The sequence below is a fragment of the Sebastes fasciatus genome, chromosome 13 (genome assembly GCF_043250625.1).
Source record: "Sebastes fasciatus isolate fSebFas1 chromosome 13, fSebFas1.pri, whole genome shotgun sequence".
Classification (NCBI taxonomy): domain Eukaryota; kingdom Metazoa; phylum Chordata; class Actinopteri; order Perciformes; family Sebastidae; genus Sebastes; species Sebastes fasciatus.
In genome coordinates, this window is record NC_133807.1 from 21,967,432 (window position 1) to 21,990,932 (window position 23,501).

A 23,501-nucleotide genomic window follows, 5' to 3' on the forward strand; every position below is an offset into this window, starting at 1 on the left:
ATCGGCACCATCTGCATAGATTAATGTGTTTGATATTTCCCTTCTCCTCCTCCTTTTTCCTGCGTAGCGGCAGGAATCGGTAGCATCTCTGTTGCCCGCCCGTAGCCGTCTGCCTCGTAGGGCCTCACAGTGGGGAAGCTGAGCAATTTGTTTCTGGGTGGCTTCGGGCTTATCGTCTCAGCTTGACAGATGGGCCTTGCCTCTGCTCAGGTTGGGTTCGGCAGCAAAGCGCTGTTCGCTGCTTGCTTGACAGAACTCATTATAGACACTCCCCGGGAGAAGAAGCATCTCCACGAGGTCCTGTTACCTCCGCTGGACTGCCACGACTCACTACTGAGCCAGACAACATAGACCAAAACACACTGCTGACAGCTTTTTCACAGTTTGAAGTAAAATTTAGGAATTATTTGTTCAAAGTATTTCTTATCTTTTAACCATTTAATGTCTTCACTGAGATAAAAAAACAAAACATTGGAATTGGAATTTGATTTCCTTTGGGCCACAATAACAATTAATGTTTGTTTTTTTAACAGTCCCCACAGTTTTTTTTTATATAGGCCTCTACGGTTAACCATGTACTGTTTATTATGCTTGTAATAGGTTAGTATAACAGCATACATCAATTTGTTACCATGGAATTGATAATATTACCAGTACTAGTATTATTTCCATGTATTTCTTCTAGATGTTTACCATATTATACGTGGTATATATATTATACGTTTACCATACCATACAGTAGGCTACTTTGAATATATCTCAGAAATGGAGAAAAATCATACTGATATAATTTTTTCATCAAATATATGATAGAATAACATTAAATATATGATATTAACCAACCCTCGTCATGTCGGGAGTGACTTTTTGTTGCTAACTTCCAAAGTTTTTAGCATAACATACCTAAACGGGTAGGTAAAGTGGAAGAGAAAGTTCAGTCAGGTGGAGAAAAACACATTTTTCAATAAGATATAGTGACTCAAAATGTGCTCTATCCAACAGTCGAGCAGAACATTTCAAAAAGCAACTATTAATGTGAAGATGTAATATTATAATAGTAAGAAAAGAGATGGTAATTTCAGGGTCATGTTGACCTCAGTTCACTCACTGTACAGTACTTCTCCTAATTGAATTTTAACCTTGTTGTTTGTGCCAGTAACAGGCAAAGGTTTTATATCTTCCTGTGATGAGGAAGCATCACAGCTGAAGCCAGAGGCTGAATATTGATCTTATTTAAACTTCAATGTCAGGGCGTGTTTTATTCATTAGTTTTAAATTAGCCTCTATATAATCAGCCCAGTCACATGAAAAGGCGTGTGAATGACACAATAATGCGCAAGGCAAAAGCGTGTAATAAGAACGCCGTTCTTGATTTAGGCGTATCATTTGTACGCCATGTAGTCTGCACCGACTCCAATGTAAATGCATCCGCGTAAATAAGCTACGCTCAGAGCTAGTGACGTACAATAAAAAGTGAGAGAGACTTCTTATGGCAGGTTGATAGATCCAACAAACACAGGACTTTCAACCAGGAAACCGGTGTTTTCTTTTGTGAGCTACATTAGTGACATGTTTTCAGTGGCATTTGTGACGTGTTTTCCATACTTATGTTACATTGTTTCCATATGTATTTTACTTAGTTATGTACTTATTTTAAGGCCAACCATGATGCTTTTGCTAAACCTAACTAAGTGATTTTGTTGCCTAGACCTAAGTGAGCACCTTCATACATGTGTGTCACACCTCGACGAGGCAAAACGTGACACTGACACGCTATCCTTTGGTGGACAGACGTGTCTATTACGCGCTTTGGCGGGATATCGGGTTTATATAATATATTATTCACACTGTGATGGAGCTGCATGAGGGATAAATCTTCTTATAAATGCCCTGCACACTTATCTCACGTCATACTTCGTCTCATTTTGTCGTCTGTGATTAACAAACGCACTAAAGCGATGATATACCCGAGCCTGCAGGAGAGCAGAAGCCTGACTGAATTCAGGTGAGATTTTGGGGTTGACTGAACTCAAGTCGACAGATTTTGTCTGACTTTGTATAATTCCTCTAAAACTGCATGTGAATGAAAAGTTATGAAGTCATCTTCCTCCCTGAGAGAGCTCTATTTTCAGTCGTGGGGCAAACTGTGCTTAGCCTTGCATATAATCAGGCCACATGGAGCAATCTGCCACCTCATGCAATCCAGGGAAAAGGAGGAGAAAGGAGGGCAGAACTACATATGAGAGACTTTTTTTTAAGCGCAGATTAGCTTAAAATAGGGTCACAGAAAGTAAGTAAGAGATTAAATATAATCCTCATAAGAAAAATCTTCACAATGTTATTAGAGATTGACTCCAGGATCTCTGCTGGAAATATCTCAGCGGCAACATTTTTATATCATGTCGATTTTTTTTCCTCTTCTGCTAGCTCTTCTCCCCTCGCTCTGCTCAAATATTCCTTGCACATATTTACCAAATAAACTGTATCTGCCTGCTGCACACACATCGGAATACAAACTGTCATGTGCAGCACACGAAGTCATCAACTTACACACCCCAGTACACAATATACAGTCACAGTGCAGCCGGCGCGGCATGCCAAGTGACCCAGAAAAAAAAGCGAAAATGTGATTCAAATAAACAACTTTAAAGACTTTAAGGTAAGGTGAAGAAACGAGAGAGGGAGAGGAGGGGAAGATGAAATGAAAGGGCGCTTTGTAGAAATTTAAAATTGCATGCTGTTGAGAATAGTTTACGTTTCTTTGCTGAAACGGGAAAGTGGTTTGCAGACATAAAAGTCTCCTAAAAGGTCACTTTGAATGCAGCTAGAATAATGCATTTATTTGGCCACTTTCCAGGTTTGCCTCTCATATAGAATAACGGCGTATGCCTCATGATGAGATCATATCTGCAGCTGTAGAGACACATATAATTCTCGCCTGTTTCATGCAACTGAACCAATCAAATCGGCTTAATTGGGGGCTAATTGAAGTTCTTTTATCATCTCTGCACCATTTCATCTAATCAGTCCGGTAGCATCTTATCTAAAACTCAGGTTTGCAGATTATCATCAAATTTTAAGGAGGAGTGTGAGAACAGAAGTGAAGGAGGAATGGCTGGGGACGGAGAGGAATAAAAAGCGTCAGTTTTTAATTAAAACTGATTGTGGTTAATGCTCTCCGTCCGTGCTATAATGGTTCCCACGGTGGCCCTCACACCACCTCCTGATCAAGCGGGAGCTAATTGGCTGTTCAGAGTCACTTTTCTCAGCCTCCCTCTTTGTCTCTCTCTCTGTGTGTCTCTCAGTGGAGTACATTTGGACATCCAGAGGCAGTGCAATGTCATTTCATGCCCTCGAAATGCCGTGAGTCTCTAATACACCATGAGGCCAATTTACAATTTCCAGGTGTGAGGCAGCCATTTGTATGCATAGCATGTCTTGGGTTATTTCATACCTCGCTCGAAAAAGAGCCTCTGTAGGTTGGGTTATTGTAACTAAAAGGCTCCAGCTCTTTATTTATGCGCATGGTTGTAGTTGCCGGCTCTTCCTCTCCCTGTCGGATCCAGTCCCATCAGAGGCAGGGCAGCGGCTGCTGGGAAGTTGGCGGGGTGGCTGGGGGATGGTGAAACAGCGTGGCAACAGTGTGGCAGATGCACAATGAGCATCATCGCGTTATGACTCTGAGTGTGCGTGTCAGGACTCGAGTGTGTGCACATTTGGTGCTGGCATGTGAGGACCGCGCTAACCATCATCAAAAAGAGAGGTTGTTATGTGGACTTGGCAAGTGACGAAAGACTCATCCACATGGTGCAGAGTGATTATGCTCATATTGCGCCTGCACTTAGTGCTCATCATTTCACCGGTCAGCAATTTCCCTTGCAAATTCCCTGTTCAACATATTCAAGTTTAGATGTCCAGATATTCATTATCACAGCTGGATAATCAGATCAGAGGCCTGATGGCGAAGGTCTAACTGACAGTCCAACTGTTACTCAGCAGGCAGGCACTCACAGCTAAGCAGCAGAGATGTGGCGCATAATGCCCTTAAATTCTGCAGAAATCAACAGCTCTTACCCCACTGATCCCAAAATCACTCTTCTCTACTACAAAGACAAAAAAAACACAAAACCAGAGACAAAGCCAACTCCATCTCTGGTGTATTCTTTTAAAATGTTCTAACACAAACGATTTCATCATGCTTTCTTTTCTGCTCCATAATAAACTGCATAATACAAGTAATTCTCTCTCTGAGTTTCCCTTCTTTGTTGTGGTTGTTGAAGGACTTAGCAGCAGCAGGAGTCTTGTACGTTATTTTACCTCAACACAGCAGCCTTTTGTCTTTTTATACCAACAGTGTAGCCAAAGTCATGCGTGTCCTTGGGGGTCCACAAGGGTGCACATTGCTAGCAGCGGTACAGTGTCCTTGTTTTTTCTGTCTCTGTGCACCCGAAATGACGACAAAGAGAGTTCTGCCATACTGGAGTCAAGAACTATTGAAACTACGTGTTGCAAAAAATATAATGAAGTATGATTTTTTTTGGGGGTGAAACATTTTAAAACATTTCCAAAAAAGAAATTTTTCCTGTTCGAAAGTTTGAAGCACAAAAAACAGGAAATGAACAGCCGTCTCCGACGTTATGTTGACCCAACCCTGACCTCCTCTCTACGTGGACTTTGTTGCTCTACAGTAACCCCACCTTACTCCCTCCTTTGCTCTTGTCATAATGACTATGGCCACTAGAGGGCTTTGTCACTTGAAGGTAAACACCATAGACTGTATAGAGAGGCGAAGTCCTTCCACTTGAGGTGGACCACCATTGGACCTTAAATCGGGAAAAAATATAAACGGTAGTCAACGGCGAGAGACAAATAATTTTTTGATCCTGTTTGAATTGCGCCATGAATCACACATATGATGTTTATTTTGCAAGTCAAGAAAGTTGAAATATGAAAAGCCAAAAGTGCCAAAAGGGAAGTCAAAACATCTTGATCGCCCCCTAGTGGCTGGCTGCAGTATAGGTCATAAAGGTTTTTCCAAAAAATGGTTTCTTTCTTTTTAGGTAGTTCTTATCACACTGATGTATATTCAAGTGTGTTTTAAGTGTTGTAAGTTTGGTTTTAATTAGTTATTTGATGCTATAAAAACGGGGTGAGACGCTGAGATTGACAGCTGAGATTGACAGCTGTGATTGACAGCTGCTCTGAGTGAAGTAGCAGCGCAGTCGGAGGTTTGGGAATTGTACGAGAGAGATGTAACTTTAACTTTCCATAACCGTCACGAGTAATAGAACATGAGTCAATTTGATCATAAATGTAGTTATAGAGATATTATGGTTAGTTGTTGTGTCTTTCTAGCCAAACAGCTACTGTGGTGCTAACGTAGCAGCTAGGTGGCTCACGCTAACAAGCTGTGGCCGTGCTCGGCTCGTGATTGGCTTGGCCGGGTATGTGGGCGGGACCTCGATACTGCAGCTCCAGTCCCCCGATCACTACTGCGCAGACTCTGACTCCAAATTACGTAAAAAAATCCCAAGATCTCATATCCGTGATATTTTGGCTTCACTTTTGGGAGGAAGTGGAGACGCGTCGCCCAACTCTATTTACAGTCTATTGTAAATATTTGTCGTATTGGGGCTCAAACGACTGATGCTGTTGTTTTGGGAGGAGAGTCTCGAAATGCCACCTGTTTTTAAGCAAATTCATACGAAGTGAAATTGTGGGGCGTCTTTTGAGAGGCTATAACAGGAGAAAGAGGGGTGGAGATCCACTCACCCAACTCCGAGACCCTGCTGTGCCAGCATCTATCCCACATAATTACACTGGGCCACAAATAGAAAGGCTGTTTTCTCTCCTCCCCGACCCTCTCCTTTTTCTCCTTCCTGTGCCGCTGAGCAGCACTTTGCAGGGATACGCAGAGCGCGGGGGCGGGGCGGAGGTATTTAGATGTGAGAAACGGCAATTTGTCAGAAACCTAAGGGAGCACTGGAGTGATGACAAGAGAATTACAGTCGAAGGACTAAAAAGGTTGAACGGCTAATTCTGTGAGAGCGGAAGAGGAACGAGGAGGGAAGGCTCAGTGTGTTTGCTTGTGTATGTTGGAATCCATTATTTTCTCAGATGAGCAAGAGGAAAATAATTGGAAAATCAATGTTTGAATTCTTTGGCTCGGATGCACCACACAAACATACACGCATCCATGTAGATGCGATGTGACGGTGGCTGTTGTGTAACCAAACGCAGTGAGTCATGAGAGGGAGGAATGCGTTGTTGTGATGGTTGACGGAGGAGGAGGAGGTCTGCCCGGGGAGAGACTGGCGGAGACAGTCAGATCCGTTAGCGGAGTCATCTTGGAGAGAGAGGAAGAGGCTGGACATTTGGTTTCAGGCCTTGAGTCAACTGCCAGCGGTTGTCTGGACCCCAGACCACAAGTGAAGCGTAAATAAAACCTCAGCTGTGACGCAGACATGGCTGTGGAGAGGAAGAACATATGTGCACATACGCATACATATGTGCACACACAATATTAAATGAGTGGAAAATGATGCAGTGTGATAGAAGGAGGTTATCAGGGGCTTCAGGCTGACATAAGCCGTCCTTCTTCCTTTGCACACAAACATACAAAAACACAATAATGTGCTTAAAAATGTTTGAAAGTGTACTCCTACTGGAATCACACACAATATGTGCCAAGTGCAAAATTATATGTGTGTGCGTGTTATATGGCTGTGTTTATATCGACTTCCCCCTTGCCCTGGGAGGTTTTTGTTTTCAGAGGTGCGTAGGTAGTTCTGTTTGTATGCGTGTGATACCGGTCTAGTACATGCAAAGCCGAGCGCACACACACTCCTTCGCTCGCTGTCGTACATGCCTGGATTCAGGCTGTGCCTCCGTGGCAGCGTTATCATCCAAAGAGGCAAACAGCCAGCCCCTGATTTAATAAGCTGCCTAGGGAGTCACAGAGAGGTGGGGAAGCACTATCAGCTGATAACTGTCCTCCCTGCAAGCCCAGCTCTTTCTCTGATAGCCCTGCCAAGAGAAGACTCGGCTTCTCCTCGTTTTCTGTGTGTGCGTGTTTGAGTGTGCGAGCGATCCCCCGCCGGCTGCTGCCCACGTGTCTGTAGGCTGCCCGCGTTCATCCTTTGCTGCATCTCTCTGGGTGTCAGACAAACAGCGGAGGAGAGCCACACATGGCAAAGGAAGGCCTGAGCCCAGCACTGAGGAGCATATGCTCAGAGAGCTTCAGTCCACCCACCAACCACAAACATGGCTGCCAATCCCGCCAAGCTGCACAAAGCCATGGGCCAGACTACTGACAGATTTCCCCATCTATCACTCTGTTGTGTACTTCACACACAGGCTATACAGCAGTATCTTCATCATACCACAACCTCGAAACCAATGCTAAGAAAAAAAAAAAACGCTACTCATATGTCACAACAAACAAGAAAACACCATGACTGTGATGTTTATTATAGATTCATGGTCCTATATGTTTTATGTTTCATCCTATTTTAAATATAGAGGTGCCAGTGGGCAGTGTGTTTGAAAAGTGAAGCAAATGCTGAAGTGCTTTAAACTTGCATTCTTTCTAACAGCCAGCAGGGGGCGACTCCTCTGGTTGCATAATGAAGTCTGATTGTATAGAAGTCTATGAGAAAATGTACCTACTTCTCACTTGATTTATTACCTCAGTAAACATTGTAAACATGAGTTTATGGTCTCAATCGCTACTTTCAAGTCTTCTTCAATACAGCATGATGTTCATTTAGTAAATTATGGTCCCATTTAGAGTCAAATAGACCATAAAGCAGGGGATGCTTTAGGGCGTGGCTACCTTGTGATTGACAGGTCACTACCACGGCGTTGTCCGATCTGGGAGTTGTCCGAGATTTCGTCTTACAACTTTTGTAACAACTTTCAGTTCATGAAAGTTAATGATAACCTTTTTGGTCTCCTAAAAATGTCTAATTCAGCGTTCGGCTGTACTTCGCTCCACTATGGTGTATCACTTCTGATTGCAAAAAGCCTAAATGACGACAGCCAAAAGCCTAAATCGCGACGGCCAAAATGCCGAACTCAAGGCTTCAAAACAGCAGTCAACAAACCAATGGGTGACGTCACGATGACTATGTCCACTTCTTATATACAGTCGACGGTTCTTACCTATATTTTATGCATAGACCATTTCACAGTTGTAAACGTAAAAAAATGTGTCCCAGTTTATTTCCTGTTGCAGTGTATGTGGATGATATAAGCTAACAGGAAGTAAACATGTACCCAAGTTGTTGTCTAGCAATGCAATTCCATTGAAACGGTCTATTCTTAATGTACATGTATATAAAACTGGTTATGTGTGGGTTGTATGCTGAGCAGAGCGTATGTATTTAAAGATGGCATATCTGTTGATATTACGAAGTATGATGAAGAGCATCTGCTGGAAACGTCACTTGTGGACGTGCTAATATATTGCACTTAAGGGAGCTATAGTGTGCAAACCTTTATTTATATTTTCAGTGATGCAGCCATGTTTAAGCAGTCTAAGTGAATGATAAGTGGAATAGCTCTATATTTCATCCAGCCCATTCAGTCTTTCTAGGAATTATATTCAGAGCCAGAGGAGAGAGAGGAGTGTGTCATTTTTATAACAAGGTAAAAAATAAGGATGAGATGGTGGATGGGCAGTGGTGTAGTGGAGGGTGTACACAGGTACACAGGGTATACCCACCTCTCTGTTGGTTTACAGTATACCAACCTATTAGCCAAAAAGCCAGAGGAATATATAGCAGAGTATACCCACTTCCTCCTCTGTAACCACCTCATCAACGACCACCACACCACTGTGGATGGGTGCTTAGTGCGCTTGGTTTTCATGCTGGAGTCAGCAGACCTAGAATTAAAGTTGGCTGTTTAAATCATGATCTTTCCATAACAAAGTGTTTTTGTTCATTTTAGTTTGGCAAAATTGGGTTGTATTTGTGAACAGTTTTAAGTTCAGAACATTCAGCTCAAGATATGTTCAACTTCTTGACACTGTTGAAATGTTTTTAGCTACATTAGTGCTGAATTTTGCATTTTTTTCACTGCAGCAAAATGCAGTCCTTTGTCTTTATTTGTATTTCATGAGCAACCCAACTAGTCTTTTCATATGAAACGTTACTAAGACTCAGCGGTGAATTCTTTTCTCATAGTGAGAAAGTAATTTTATTTCAACTTTATGATTGCCCTGTAACATAAACAGTAGCACCATACACGATGCACTCCCAGCTATGAATATATTACCAATGTTTCACTGTGACACCAGTGTTTCTGTCTTCACCTTTCCCTTTCTGTATCCCACCATCTGGCTCTGAAATCTTGCACATCTCCCTCCCCTACCCTGAGAAGAAGAAGCTCTTTTTTTGGCCAATCTTTTCTGTTTCTAAGCCGATGGTATTATTGTAAGGTCAGTGATTGCTTTTTTTTTTTTTTTTGGTGTACATTATCACACACGAGTACAACCTCCTCACAAGTGTGTGTGTTAGAGGAGGGCTCACATGATAGGCATACTTTGGTGTGGCCACGGTGACCCGCAGCTGACACCGATGATTGATCCTGGCGCTGGGATAAGTGCCTGTGCACCGGTGAGCACACTGGTCCACTGAAACGCAGCCAAGCGGAAAATTAGAAATCTCTTCATCCCTGGTCCATTTGAAATCCGATATCTCCCATCTTCCCCTCGCAGAGGCACCTTTCCTTAGCCAATAAATCAGTAATTAAATGATGTGTTTGTGTGTGTATGTGCGTGTGTGTGTGTGTACATGAGGACAGGTGGCTTGTCCTTGGGGGATCAACCCGGGCACCTGGGGTGATGGGAGTTTTAAGTCTCCAGCGTGTACACCTCCTATTGTCTGCATGAAAACAGAAACACACGCTGTATTGTCCCGGATACAAGAAGCACATGCACACTCGTACACACACATTTGAGTTGTACAATGTGTGTTGGGTGTCAGCTGGAGGTGTAATAGTGCCTCAGGTATCAAATAAATCAAAGTCAGGCCTCCTGTGAGCGCAGCACCTGACCTTTTGGAAGCCATCAGTGCAGTTCTACTCTTACAATCACACTGGGACAGAAATGTCCCCTAGCATTTCCCCTTGTTTCTTAACTTCTAACATCTATCTCTCTGTGTTGTCCAGGTACGTCGGCCCAGGGCAGCCCCCTTCTGGCTTCCCTCCCCGTCCCGGGACGACCTCTGCAGCCTCAGCTCGACCTCAAACACCTCCTGCCCTTCAGACTCAATGGATCCTCCCCCCTCAGCCTCTTCCCCAACTTTAACACGGTGAGTGAAACGTCTCTTTGGCACTTCATATCATGGAAATAGCAATTCAATAAAATGGAACCAATTAATCTATGTTTGGTAACTTGCTTCTTTTAGCTTGAGAACACGTTTTTTTTTAAACAATTTCTCTCATCTCGTTTTACACCAGCCCTGTCTTCTGAAAATTATGTTCACTGCATTGTGAATTAATACAAACACACGACTTTTAGTTTGTAAGTTGACGTCTGCCACGTCACGTTTGTGTTTTCCGTACTTATGTTACAGTGTTTCTGTACGCATGTTACTTAGTATACGTTCTTATTTTAAGCCCAACCATGTTTTCCCTAAATCTGACTAAGTGGTTTTGTTGCCTAAACCTAACTGCGAAAGTTACCGTAGTTTTATTGAGAGGCGTACAGATGATACGCGAAAAGGCTAAAATGTGTTATCATGACACACGGAATGTCGGTGTAATGTCATGCTAGAGACCGGGTTGGTTTAAAACTGTTTAAAAGGTCAGCTGTAATCCGGGAGAAAATACATTTCCCTATAAAAAAGTAATTGAGAATGCATTTTATTTGTATAGGAACATCATTTTGTAGGAGACAGGGTTGCTTGCACGCCACTTGCAAAACATCAGTGGTATTGATTAAAACATATGTCAACCCCCAACAGACATTAACGCTCTTTTGTACTCTGGGACAGGAACAACCTTAATTTTATGGCTCGGGGTTGTGATCCACATACTTCATAAATCTAGTGTCAATGTTCAACCTCATGATCAGTGAGAGGTATAAAGACCGACAGGGCTATAAAATCATGTCATTCACCATCTCACTATCTGTCCTGCCAGACCTTAGCCTCCAGTACTCGTCCCATAAATTCTCCTTACCTGTAGGTTTGGGTTGCTAATCTTTATTCAAGCTGTGTTTCACCTCTCAGCATTCCAGTTGTCACCTCAGTATCAGCATCTCTTTACAGATGAGATCCCTATTACTTTGTTCGGAACGTCAGCAGCAAACTGGTCGGTTTTCAAGAAACCTTGCCTCTGTGCCTGGAATTAAAAGCCTGTATCTTTGATCCTTTACTTACCAGCGCTATATCCATTGTCGTTTTGGGTGTGTATGTGTGTGTAAAGGTACTTCTGATTTCTTTGATCCTAGTTTCACGCCGTGTGTGTGTGTGTGTGCAAGAGGGTGTGTGTGTGTTCACTTCCTTCATCGCACACTGTGAAACCGTCTCCAGTTCTGTGGTCTGTAAATGAAACATAAGCCAGAGCTTTCGCTCCGGCATACACTTTACACCTTTTCAAACCAAGCGAAAAAAGGTAGGGAGAGGGAGAGGTAGGTAGGGCCACGCAGACATCTGGCTGGCTGGCTCTTACAGTGGACGACATGTGTGTGGGGGTGGTAAAACGTGTGCTGTATGATGCGTATGTAGGGGGTCTCCAACCTGCTACAGTATGTGAAAAGTGCAGTTTGTTCATTTGTTCTGCCGCCCACTGCCCTATGGAGGGTTGAGCATGCCTAGCAGCAAGGGCAGCATGGAAAACATTAATTCCTCTGACAGCCTTGTGTATTTATATTAGTGGTGGAGGCATTAAGGCAGGTCTCTGGTCAGCGTTTTGTCTGTGCTATACTTATGTTTCAGTGGGAAACTTGCTGCTTCTATTCTCAAACCGACGTCTGTGCCTCGCAGCTCTGTACTTTATGTTGTCTGAAAAATTAATTTGTGTCAACCCACAGTAAATATATTTCAGCATTTAAAGCACTGTTTTATTTTTGGGCATCATGCTTAAGTAGTTCTATTAGTAACCGTTATTGTAGAAGAAAAAGGCAGTAGATTATTAATGAATGCAGCAAGTTAGTTCACCGGAAATCATACTTAAAGAGTTACAACTATATTCCAACCCAGTCTCATGGGGAGGCGTATAAATAGTATGACATTACAAGGACATTCTGTATGTCATGAGGATGCATTTCAGCCTTTTCGCATGTCATTTTTATACCACGAAACAAAACTACGATAACGTGACATCCACAGATAGGTTTAGGCCAGTGGTTCTCAACCAGGGGTCCGGGGACCCCCAGTGGTCCTTGAGGGAGTTCCAGGGGGTCCATAGAAAAATGGGGAATAGTTTATTTTGACTATTTGATTAACTATAAAAGTGAGCCAAATGTGAATAAGAGTCATAAGAGTGACTATTCTGATCATAGGTTTCATTTCCTCCACGGTTATCTCCTCGACTGTAGAAATCTGATCTTGATCATATCTAACAACCAAAATCTTTTCAGACGGAAGTCCCTGTATCAAAATCTTATCAAGTGGGGGTCTGTGACCTAATATGTATTAATGTCCTTGACAAGAAAAAGGTTGAGAACCAGTGGTTTAGGCAACAAAAAACACTCAGTTGTCAACGTCATTGTTGGGCTCAAAATACATACGGAAACAACGTAACATAACTACGGAAAACATGTCACAAACGTAACTAAAAAACATGACACAAATGTCACTAGCAGTCTCTCTCGCTTTTTATTCTACGTCACTAGCTCTGAGCGTAGCATATTTACTTGGATGCGTTTACATCGCAGTCATTAAAGACTACATGGTGTACAAATGACACGCTAAAAGCTAGAACAGCATTGTTATTGTACGCTAAATGCCTTGCACATTATCATGTCTTTCAGTCATTGTTAAAGGTGCAGTGTGTAGGATTTGGCGATATCTAGTGGCGAGGTTTGCAGATTAAAACCAACTGAAACTTCTCCAGTGTAGGAGAACTACGGTAGCCGACGCAAAAACATGAAAACGCGAATGGCCTTAGGTCGAGCCAGTGTTTGGTTTTTCCGTTCTGGGCTACTGTAAAAACATGGCGGCCGGCGGCATGGCTCATCCTAAGGTACCGAAAACACAATTATTATTATTTTCATATAATTATACACTAAAGAAAACATACTTATTGATATTATATTCCATTCCCTGTAAATGTTACACACTGTTCCGCCTAACATAGAATACAGCTCGCAGTAGGACGTGAAATCTACCTCAACCAGAATGCAGAAATTATGATAACTGTGGAAATGACATCAAATCAGTGTCGCTTCAGTCCCAGGAGGAGATGATTAGCCTCCATAACACACAGTCTGACAGCGCAGCTGTGGCATTAATCACAAAGTCCATTCAACTGGGAGCCACAGGTTCTCTCAGCCCTGATAAGGCACATGTTGTCCCTTACGTGTGCAGGGGGGAAGATGAATGCACCTGTCTCCAAAACTAAATATCCTCCGGTTCCCCTGGTGTCCCTTCTTACAGCCTCCCCCCTCCTCTCTGTGTGTGTCTCTTTCTCTCTACCTACCATGAAACCCCATCACGGACTCAGCCGCCCGGCGCTGGATAAGTTCTGTCTGCACCAGGACGGCGGGGGAGGACGGAGGGCTTGGACAAAAGACTCATTTATAGCGGTCGGTTCAGGATGGCTGCGGACGGACAATGGGCACATTCTTCAGTTCCTAAAACAAATAGTTGTGTGCAGCCTGCCCTGCTAAGGTGGACGGAGGGCAGCAGGAGTGGGAGAGCTAGGTTTCAATAGTCAGGCTTCAGCTGGTGAAGGGAAAAGTCAGTTGCTCCCAGAGGTAGCTTTGAGTCATGTAGAAGAGGCCAAAATAAAGCAACAAAGGCAAAGATGGCCCTGAGGGAGAGATATACCTCCAGCACGGAGGTTTCAGTGTCAGGTGTGTTTATATTCCCTCTCACACCTGGCCTTCTTGAGTAGTATCCGTAGTAAACAGACTCCACTCTTGCAGAAGAGGCAGCTGCCTTGGACATGGCTCAGCTCTTTGTGGGGTACGAAGGGCTCTGATGTTGTATCAGAAAGAAAGCAAGGCAGCGCGCCATCCTCGCTGCCATCGATACACCAACACTCCTTGATCTCTGGGCAGCTGAGGCTGTCTGCAGAGCCACCGGTGTGCTTCCAGTGAGCGGCGGTCTAACTCTGAGTGAGAACAGCGCTCTCCTCCGTCATCCTTCTGCCATGCGAGCCGAGGAATGGACTGGGCCAGGCCCTGGGCCAGCCTGGGGAGAGAGCCAAGATGATTGTTATATGTGATACCATGCAATGAAATCAGCTGTCATCGTGGCATGCAGACCTTCTAATGAAGCCTCGGCTTTCGCTCCACCGTTTATAGTACGCCGTTCTGGGACTGTCTGCAGTCTATTCACAGACAGTTAAAACTGAATTAGTCTGCCCCGCTCCAAACATTTCCCGCTGGGCTGCACTGACTCATCATCTATTAGACAGTCACATAACTGAGATTACAATGAACTTTAACTACATTTAAATATGAGCTGTAGCGAGGCTGGTAACAACAGGGCAGTACAGTCATGTTAAAAACTAACTTACTTTTGTGGAGAGAAACATGAAGGCTAAAGTTGGATTTGTAGTCAACAGGAGTCCCCCCCATTAGATACCTATGATGTAGGTTTTGATCAAAAGATCCATGTATTGTACATTGAATACTCCTTTAACTAACAGGAATTCCTGCATTCTGGGTGGCTGTAAATCTCTTCTAAACTTGCATCATGTTTTCATTCTATTTCTATCCCGGACATGCCCACCTCCGGGTCGTTCTTGGCTCGGCCCCATTTTTGAGGTCTGGATGTTAAATGAAAAAGGTGGAGCTCTATTAATATATTCCGCCCTGTGAGAGCAGCGACAACCCTGATGATTTCTTTAGCCTGCGATGCATGAGTGAAAAGTGAATCTGACACACATCTCAATTATTATCTACGCACAGTGACCAGTCACGCACAGAAGAAGGGATTCTGCACCAGCAGAACTGTCGGTCTTTATTGTGAGGCTGTTAAGAGCTAACAGCCACAGAAAGAGAAAATATTTTTTCCTTCCAATCTTATTGCATAACACAAAAGTGCTCAGGTGCACAATAAAGTGACATTAAAACCAATTGCCAACAGTCCCACAGTTGTCAGTCCCACAGTTATGCTTTCAGGTCACTTAAATATAGCAGGCACAGGTGCAATCAATGAGACATCAGTTCAGGTAAACACAAACAGGAGTTGTTGCAATAAAACGGCTACAGTATATACTAAACAACACCGAGTAGGCTTCTGTCATATGAGTAAATTGCCTCAGAAATAGAAAGAGAAAAAAGATAGAGGAAGCAGTAATAAATAATCAAATAAATACATTTGACTGTTAAAAATAAAATAAAGTATGAAGTAGTTGCATGCAAAAAGAAACAGTTCTTATCAGTGGGATATTATATTATTTATATAATATTAGTATGTTTTCATTAGTGTATAATCACCTGAAAATAAGAATCATTGTGTTTTTGTTGCCATTTATAGCTACATACGGAGCGGGTCCTCTTCACGGAGCAACCTCACCACTAGATGCCGCCAAATCCTACACACTGAACCTTTAAATGTGTGCGCAAGAATTGACACTGTCGATTAATGTTTTCAAAGCAGATTAAAATATAAAAATATATTCATCATCATTGCAAAACCTTTTGAAAAAGAAAATATGTCCAACAAGGTTTGACAAATCAAGAAGAGATTGTGTGGGAGGAGTAATATCAGTGCCATTTGCCATTACACTGCAGACCTTCTGTTTTGTCAGTCAACTTCAGAGTCTCAAGGAAGGCTATCTTTATGTGGAGTTTTTTAATTTGTCACGCGATCATGTAACCTCATGCTTATTCACGGGGTGAAGTTCTTATTTGTTCCAGATTTATGCCGTAAACCTGCTCAGCTATCACAGGTATTTATCTGTATCTTTAATCACTATGATAAACATGTGAGGAGCATATTCTATTCATGCCCTCTGGTTGCATGTAGGTGGTTTTAAGATTGTGACAGCATCACAAACTAACGCCTCCAGAATGGACAGATAGTTGAATCGCCACCTCTCTAAATCTTTAACGTTTTAACCTTCGTGAAGGTGAGATTTATTGCAGGACTGTTGCATTAGACTGCATCACTTTTAGCAAGCCAACTTTCACCTCTAACAAGGAATTGGCTGTCTATTTTTAATATATTTCTCAACATTGGTGCCAAATGGTGAATCATAAACGATGCCCCTTACTCTTTAATTCTGAGGGACTGACACTAAGAACTGAAATTATTTCCCCATCACGTTCTGCTGTAGCTGCTGGAAATATTAGGACGTGGTGTTGGGCTGTGTACTGGTGCGTTAAGGATACTTCATAAAAGTTTTGCAACGCTGAAGATTGAATCTTGTTTTGCTGGCGAACAACCTCACGTCTGAGTTGTTCTGCTGCACAGACATTTCTCATTTGGGAAAATAAAATCTTATAAAAACTAACGTTGTTTGTGCTGCTCTCTCCTCTCTGTCTCTCAGATGGACCCTGTCCAGAAGGCAGTGATCAACCACACATTCGGCGTCCCTCAGCCCCTCAAGAAGAAACAGATTATCTCCTGCAACATTTGCCACCTGCGCTTTAACTCAACGGTAAGACATGTTTTAGTGGCTATATGCCTTTATGAGAAATATAGAGAGGGTTGTGGGACGATAAGAGAGAGGAAAAGACCGCATGCCAGACTGTTTGATTTACCACATAAAAGCAATCTGTGCCAAAAAGTGAGTCTAGCCTCAGAGAACATCATCTCTTTGTTTTTATGCTTCTGCTATCATCTTGAATGTTGCTTTTTGAAAATATGGCCGTCCCTCAATTACCTAAGCCCTTATCATCCCCACCGTGTTTGTGTATGCTGCATGTGTGTGAATAAGCAAATGTGTGTATCTTTGTGTCTGTATGCAAAACAGAAACCAGTAAGTGAAGCCCTTTCTGCAAATTTATGTAAAAGTCAAAGTTAGTTAGTTTTTTTTTATAGTTATGTGTATATAAAAGTTTGTTCAGACTCCCTTTTAGTGAAATCTGTATGTGTGTGTGTGTTGTTTTGGTATGAGGGATTAGACAGCAGGGAGAGCTGTCGTTTATCAGCAAAGAGCAGAAACAATCAGCAGCCCAGCAGGAAGCAGCATTCTCGCCTCCTCGTTCCATTTCTCCCATCCTCGCCACCCCTTGCACACGCACACAACTACACACATGCTGTACGCTTGCAACTAAAGCACACACATACACATACATACACACACACACAGGCAAACATCCCATGACATTTCATGCATATTCACATAAACAAATAGATAATAGTCCAGAAAGCCCTAAGACGTCTCGTCTGGGCGCAGTAAAATACACACACATTTCTTTTTTGGACTCCGTCTTCAAAGCATGGCTGAGGCACAGGGGACGGGGAGCTGAGGGGGTGGAGGAGACTCAGACGTGCTCCTCACACACTAGAGCAAATCCCATTCCCTGCCTCTGCACACTGACTTAAAGAGGAGTGTCAGGTCTGACTGTAGCTTTATCGGTCTCTCTGAGAGCATGAATACTCTCCTAACACTTCCATGTACCCTCCTCAGAGTTTGCTCACATATTATACCAAGTTACCCTCTTGCATAATGCTCTAAGGGGAAATAAGTAAGCTTTCTCTGCTGCTCAGTAAAGCTCAAATTGACCTTAAAGAGCAACTTAACACCGCCTGAAAAATCTTGTTTTTGCTGACCTCCAGTGGTTCAACCTCTCACCTATAGCTGCAGTGATGTACAGGTGTACTCCAGGGTGTGTCAATGTAAATGTAAATCAAATTGTATTGTACATATCACAGCACACGGTGAAATTTAGCTACTACATTTAACCCATCCTAGTATTCGGAGCAGTGGGCTGCTACTATACAGCTGCCTGGGGAGCAGGGTTTTTTTACAGGGTAGGTTCCTTGCTCAAGGGCACCTCGGCAGTGCCCAGGAGGCTACCAGTCCACACTCCGTACTTGGTCCGTGCGGGGACTTGAACCGGCGACCCTCTGCTTGGGACCAACTGTTCCTAAAAAAAGGAAATTAAATGGTTTGAGGAAGTGTTGCTGTTACCACATTTTTCATGCTAATGTCGATCATCAGATATTTCTGTTATTTCTTATTTTGTTTTTGTCTGTCAGTGGCTTTTGAAGAAGCCTAGAGGTTGTTTGAATGTTGTTTCATTGTGTGTGCGTGCGTGCATATGAGTGTGTGTGTGTGTCTTCTACTCTTGTACCTGCACACATTTTTCATTTGATGTCTTTCCTCTTCTTCGTCATAGTTCAAATTTTACACTGCGCTAACATAATAGAACATAATTAGGCAACATATATTTATAGCGCAGTGCAGCATAACCATCACAGAGACAACTGTGACTAGCAAATTTAGTAAAGGCAATGTTTATTACCACGAATCCTACATTTTTAGTGTCTTGAGGGGAAACATGCACTTCCACAATCAAATTGAATTAAGCAAACCAACTGGCAGATCCGTTTTATTTTCATGTCTTTGTTATTATTTTTGCTACAAGCAAGTTATTATTGGGAGAGAGGATTCAGCGCCATTTCAGAGCTAAGGGGGGACATGTTCCACACCCACTGAACATAACACCATGCACCAGATATAGTTTACTCTCAGCCGTAGGATTGCTTAATCACCGGACAATGAAGAATCCCTCAGAAGAGCGCTGTATCCTGCTGGCCGGGATGCTGATGTGAAAACCAAAGCTCATTTCACACCTTGTCCCTCTGCCTCCGCTGAGACTCAATTGGACGAAGAGGCTGGTGGTGGAGAAGGCGCTGGCTGAATTCGTCACATCACGCTAATCTCTGAAGCCTTTTCACGGCAGATCAGTCACACGATGCGCTGAAGCATTGGAGTTGTTTTTACAGATGCTTTGACAGCCACATTATTCATAGGCCTCCACTATGTCACACCATTAGGCTCGCTAATGGGAAGTGCACATGGTTAACTCCATCACCAGACTGCTGGTGTTTACATAGAGCTAACACATGTGACTGGTGGTATGTGCACCTGCAACCTTGGATCTAATCTTATTTATTGCTTACGGGACTTTATGTATTGTTGATGCTCTGGTAATCAGAAAAATCCACATTTTGCTCCTGCTGAAAAGGTCTTTCAATCATTTCTGCGTGGATTTATTCATCACTTAGGAGTCCTTCAAAAATAAAGTCCAGTCTCTTTGCTCAACTTGTTTGGTCCCTGAGGATTTGCATGATTTATTTCTTGAGGAATTAAAGCTGGATGAGAGTTTGGAAGGAAGCGCTGCAGTCTTGGAGGAGAGACTTACCTCGCTCCACATGTCAAAACATACACCCTTCGGAAAGAAAGTATATTTTATACTTAATCCATTTATCTCTTAAAGGAACAGTGTGTAACATTTCGGGAGATTTATTAGCAGAAATGTAATATAATATTCATAACCATGTTTTCATTAGTGTATAATCACCTTAAACTAAGAATCGTTAGCTGAGAATGAGCCATTCATATCTACATAGGGAACCGCAGAGTGAGCGGAGGGGTACTCAGTTGGTTTGCAATCTGCAACCACACCATTAGATACCGCCAAATCCTGCACACTGTACCTTTAAATATTGAGGGTATGAAAATGTCCATTTTACACAGTATTCTCTATATTTTGTTATTTGGGGACATTTAAGTGTTCCACACTTTTAATTCAAACAAAACTCCTCATTTAGCCGACGGGTTCTAGTTCAGCTCCTTCCCTCTAAAGCTATGTCCTATCCAGGCCGGCAGCTGATGAGAGCTGATCCCCGGAGGTTGTTTTAGCTTTTAATGAGTGATCTCTGTATTGATTTCTCTGCTATTCCTATGTATCCACGCTGGCTCTGACAACGGGGGCTTTGTTCTTGGATTGAAAAGGGCCGTGAGAATGATGAGAATGTGAAGGTAAATCTCGATCCACCCGGAGGGAAATTTGTGTGAACGTGTTTATAGCCGCATCACAGTCATTCAGAATGTGTTTTGCGTCTGATTTGTATATGTGGGTTTGGGAGTGTGCTCAGATGTGTGCATGTGTTGCCGCGTGTCTAGGATTTGCAGAGGCTGACTCTCACAGTGCACATTAATAGGGTAGTTGTGGAGATGGGATCCTCTCTCTTGTTGCACATTACACATGCAATTATACCTCTGGCCTCCCAATGTGCCAGCGCTGTTATCAGGTGGAAACAGACTCGCGTCCTTGCAGCCTGTGTATGCCTGCAAGAGGGCGAATATTCAGGCGTGCATTTTAACATTTATTGCACGTGGGCTCCAGTCTTTCCAGAGTCAAAAACTCCTTTCTGCTTTTCCCTTCCTAATCTGGTTTTCTCTCTTTTTCCTGCAGAACCAAGCAGAAGCCCACTATAAGGGCCACAAGCACGCCCGCAAGCTCAAAGCCATGGAGGCCCAGAAGAACAGGCAGCGACGAGCCGGAGAGGCCTCGTCCGCAGGAAGGGAGAGAGACCGAGACAGAGACCGGGAACGAGATCGGGACAGGAGCAAGACGTCCACATCCGAGGCAGCTCTTCCCGCGCTCATGGATACAAGCTTAGTGGAGGGAGCAAGTACGTACATATCGCTTGATGATCACTTTATCTTACTTTGGTTCCCCCCTCTGCACTATTTCATCTTTCTAATCCCCCTCCACCAATCCTCCTCTCATATCACTGACTACGTTTACATGAATATTAATAATCACTATTATTCCTGGTCATGGTTAAAACTGAGCCTGCTACAACCTAAAAATCACAAGTTGCGTTGAGTTAAAGAAATAAGTGGTTTTAAAATGAATTTGTGTTAACGCTTTATTATCACGTTAATTTTAAACATTATGAACATTATGAAAGACTTGGATGAGAATAGTTTTTTGGATATTTGCAAATATCACAATGCCGACCTTTTCAAGAAGGTGGTTGAAGGAATGAAAGAGGGAGGCTGATCGCACAGTCGAACAAGTCTGCTACCAGATACGTTAATCAGAGTATGTACGACTGCATGTAAACAGGAATATTACTGTAATAATAATTTTCATTAGCCTTGTTAACAGCTTAGTAGGAATATTGGCGTTTTCGGAATAAAGTAGGGCTGGGCAATATGGCCAAAATCACAATATGGGTAATTTCACATCTCGATAAAGTTATATATCACAATATAGCATGTTTTCCAGTAATTCAATAAATAAATAGTCTATTTGTAATAGTCTTTTTGGATACTGCTTTGTGAATTAAATACTTGACAAACAAAAAATACTGAGTATTTTCTCATTTTAAGAACTGGAGTGCAAAATGAACAGTTTTAAGTGAAATTATAGATAAAAAATAATTAAACATAGGCCGAGCCTATATCAGGATAGAAACAATATAGAAAAATATATAGACATTTTTATATTGTCATATTGCTCAGCCCTAGAATAAGGGCAAAAAAATGAACATTTTGTACCTGTAAACGTAGTCATTGACAGCTTCCATCCTCCTCCTCCTCCCTATATTGGCCTCCCTTATCTCGTTCCCTCTGCTCCACTGTGTTACTCTTTGAGATTACATCTTCAGTACATCTTATCCTTCACCCTCCTCGCCCTCCTATCCCCTCTGTGTTTCTGGGCATTCAAACCTCAGCAATTTCAACCCCCTAAACCTCTCTGACCTGGCCCTCTGTCCCTGAGCCTTGTGATGGATGGTGGACTCCGAAGCTGTGGGATTGTGGGATGTCGGGGAGCAAGAGATGTTGTGTAAATAAAGGGGTTGGCTGAGATCGATCGGAGCCTCACCTGGGTCGTTTTTACCCCCTTCGCCTCTTAATTTCCACTGCTCGACTCCCCCTGGTCTCTCCTATCTATCTGGGTTAGATAGAGAGAGTAGTTGTAGAACCAAAATTGGTGTATTTGTGCAGCATGAAAAGAGCGACACACTGCTGGCTGAGCTGAGAGGGAGCAAAATAGTGGTGAGTTTTCCTTTGAGGGGCTGTCAGACAGAAAATAAAGTTAAAAGAAATCAAAGGCACTCCTCTTCTTTCACAGTTTTCACACTAGTGGTGTAAATATAGACATTTTAACTTTTGATAAAGAAAGAGGAGAGCATCGTTTTTTATCTCAGCAGAATATGAATGTTGACTTTTCCATGCAGCGTGGCTGCAACTTTAGCTTGAAGAGCACAAATGGCTCCGCAATGTCACTTTGACTGCAGAGTGAGCCCATTACCTTCTCGTGTTGCACTCGTCTGGGTCCACACTTTTCATTTATCCATCCAAGGTGATGGAAGTGGAGAGCAGTTTCCCCTCCCTCGCTTCTACTTCCCCACTTCATCCTCCCCTCCTCTTCCGCTCTCCCCACCGCCCCCCCCACCCGCAGAAGATCGCTATCTGAGCAGAATTTCAAAATGCGCTTGGATGCTAGATGGAATATCAGAGAAGAGATATGAATGTGCTGGGAGGAGAGGGAGACAGTTTGTACTTTACACCCCCTCCCCACCCCATAGACACGCTCATGTGCACGTGGATAGACACACACACATGCACACTTTTTCGCCTTGAGCACTAAGAGTCTCCTTCAGAAAGGAGAAAGTGGACAAAAGACTGGGAGCCTGATAACACTCTCATCAAATCTCATTTTAATATTCCGCCGTTGCAAAAGGAAAGGCTCTGAAAGAGGGAAGCAGCAGTGGAGATGAAACGAGATGATGAGTGGAAAATGAAAGATAAGATGAAATGAATGAAGGAGCCGGAGAGAGAGAGAGAGAGAGAGAGAGAGAGAGCATGGGGGGAAAGGGGGGTCAGAGGAGAGAGAGAGAGAGAGTAGATAAGTCATAGCTAGTTTTTATGCGGTGAATAATTTTACAGTTCCAAGGCAATTTTGTGAGGAGGAATAAACCCAATTGTGTGATTGGCCTAATGTGAAATTGAAATGCAGCAGTGCGAGCCAGTGGTGGCATGCACCACAATGCCAACCTGTAATGGAATAGCGCTCCAAATTAACACTCTATGAAATGAGTTATGTCTGCCATGAAAGTGAAGGCTGGTGGGGAGCTGTCTGAGGGTAATGCCCACATTGTCTGCCATCAGGAACCGATAACACAACTGCCGGCTGTTCGTCTGAGCAGTCTGTCTGGCTCACAATAAACAGACTCTAGACCCACAAGGTCAGCCTCTTCAGCTCCATTAGAATATCCATCAATGCACGTTTAGACGTAGGAGGCCTCCACCATTCATACACCACCTTTTGACTGTGAGTTGCTGGATGGAGTTCAAAGTGCTCCTTTTCTAAGGTACACAAAAACTAATTATGAACCACGAAT

The 23,501-nt window shown here is 43.0% G+C and overlaps 1 protein-coding gene across 8 annotated transcripts in view; it reads left to right on the forward strand.

Moving 5' to 3' along the window:
• The window catches only part of znf385c (zinc finger protein 385C), a 176,648-nt gene that overhangs the window by 137,193 nt on the left and 15,954 nt on the right, over positions 1-23,501 (forward strand). For all 8 annotated transcript variants that reach the window (XM_074656166.1, XM_074656161.1, XM_074656163.1 and 5 more), the window contains 3 exons: positions 10,174-10,316; positions 16,675-16,785; positions 20,558-20,777. In XM_074656166.1, the coding sequence (XP_074512267.1) occupies positions 10,174-10,316; positions 16,675-16,785; positions 20,558-20,777 (474 nt within the window). The remainder of the gene's footprint in view (positions 1-10,173; positions 10,317-16,674; positions 16,786-20,557; positions 20,778-23,501) is intronic.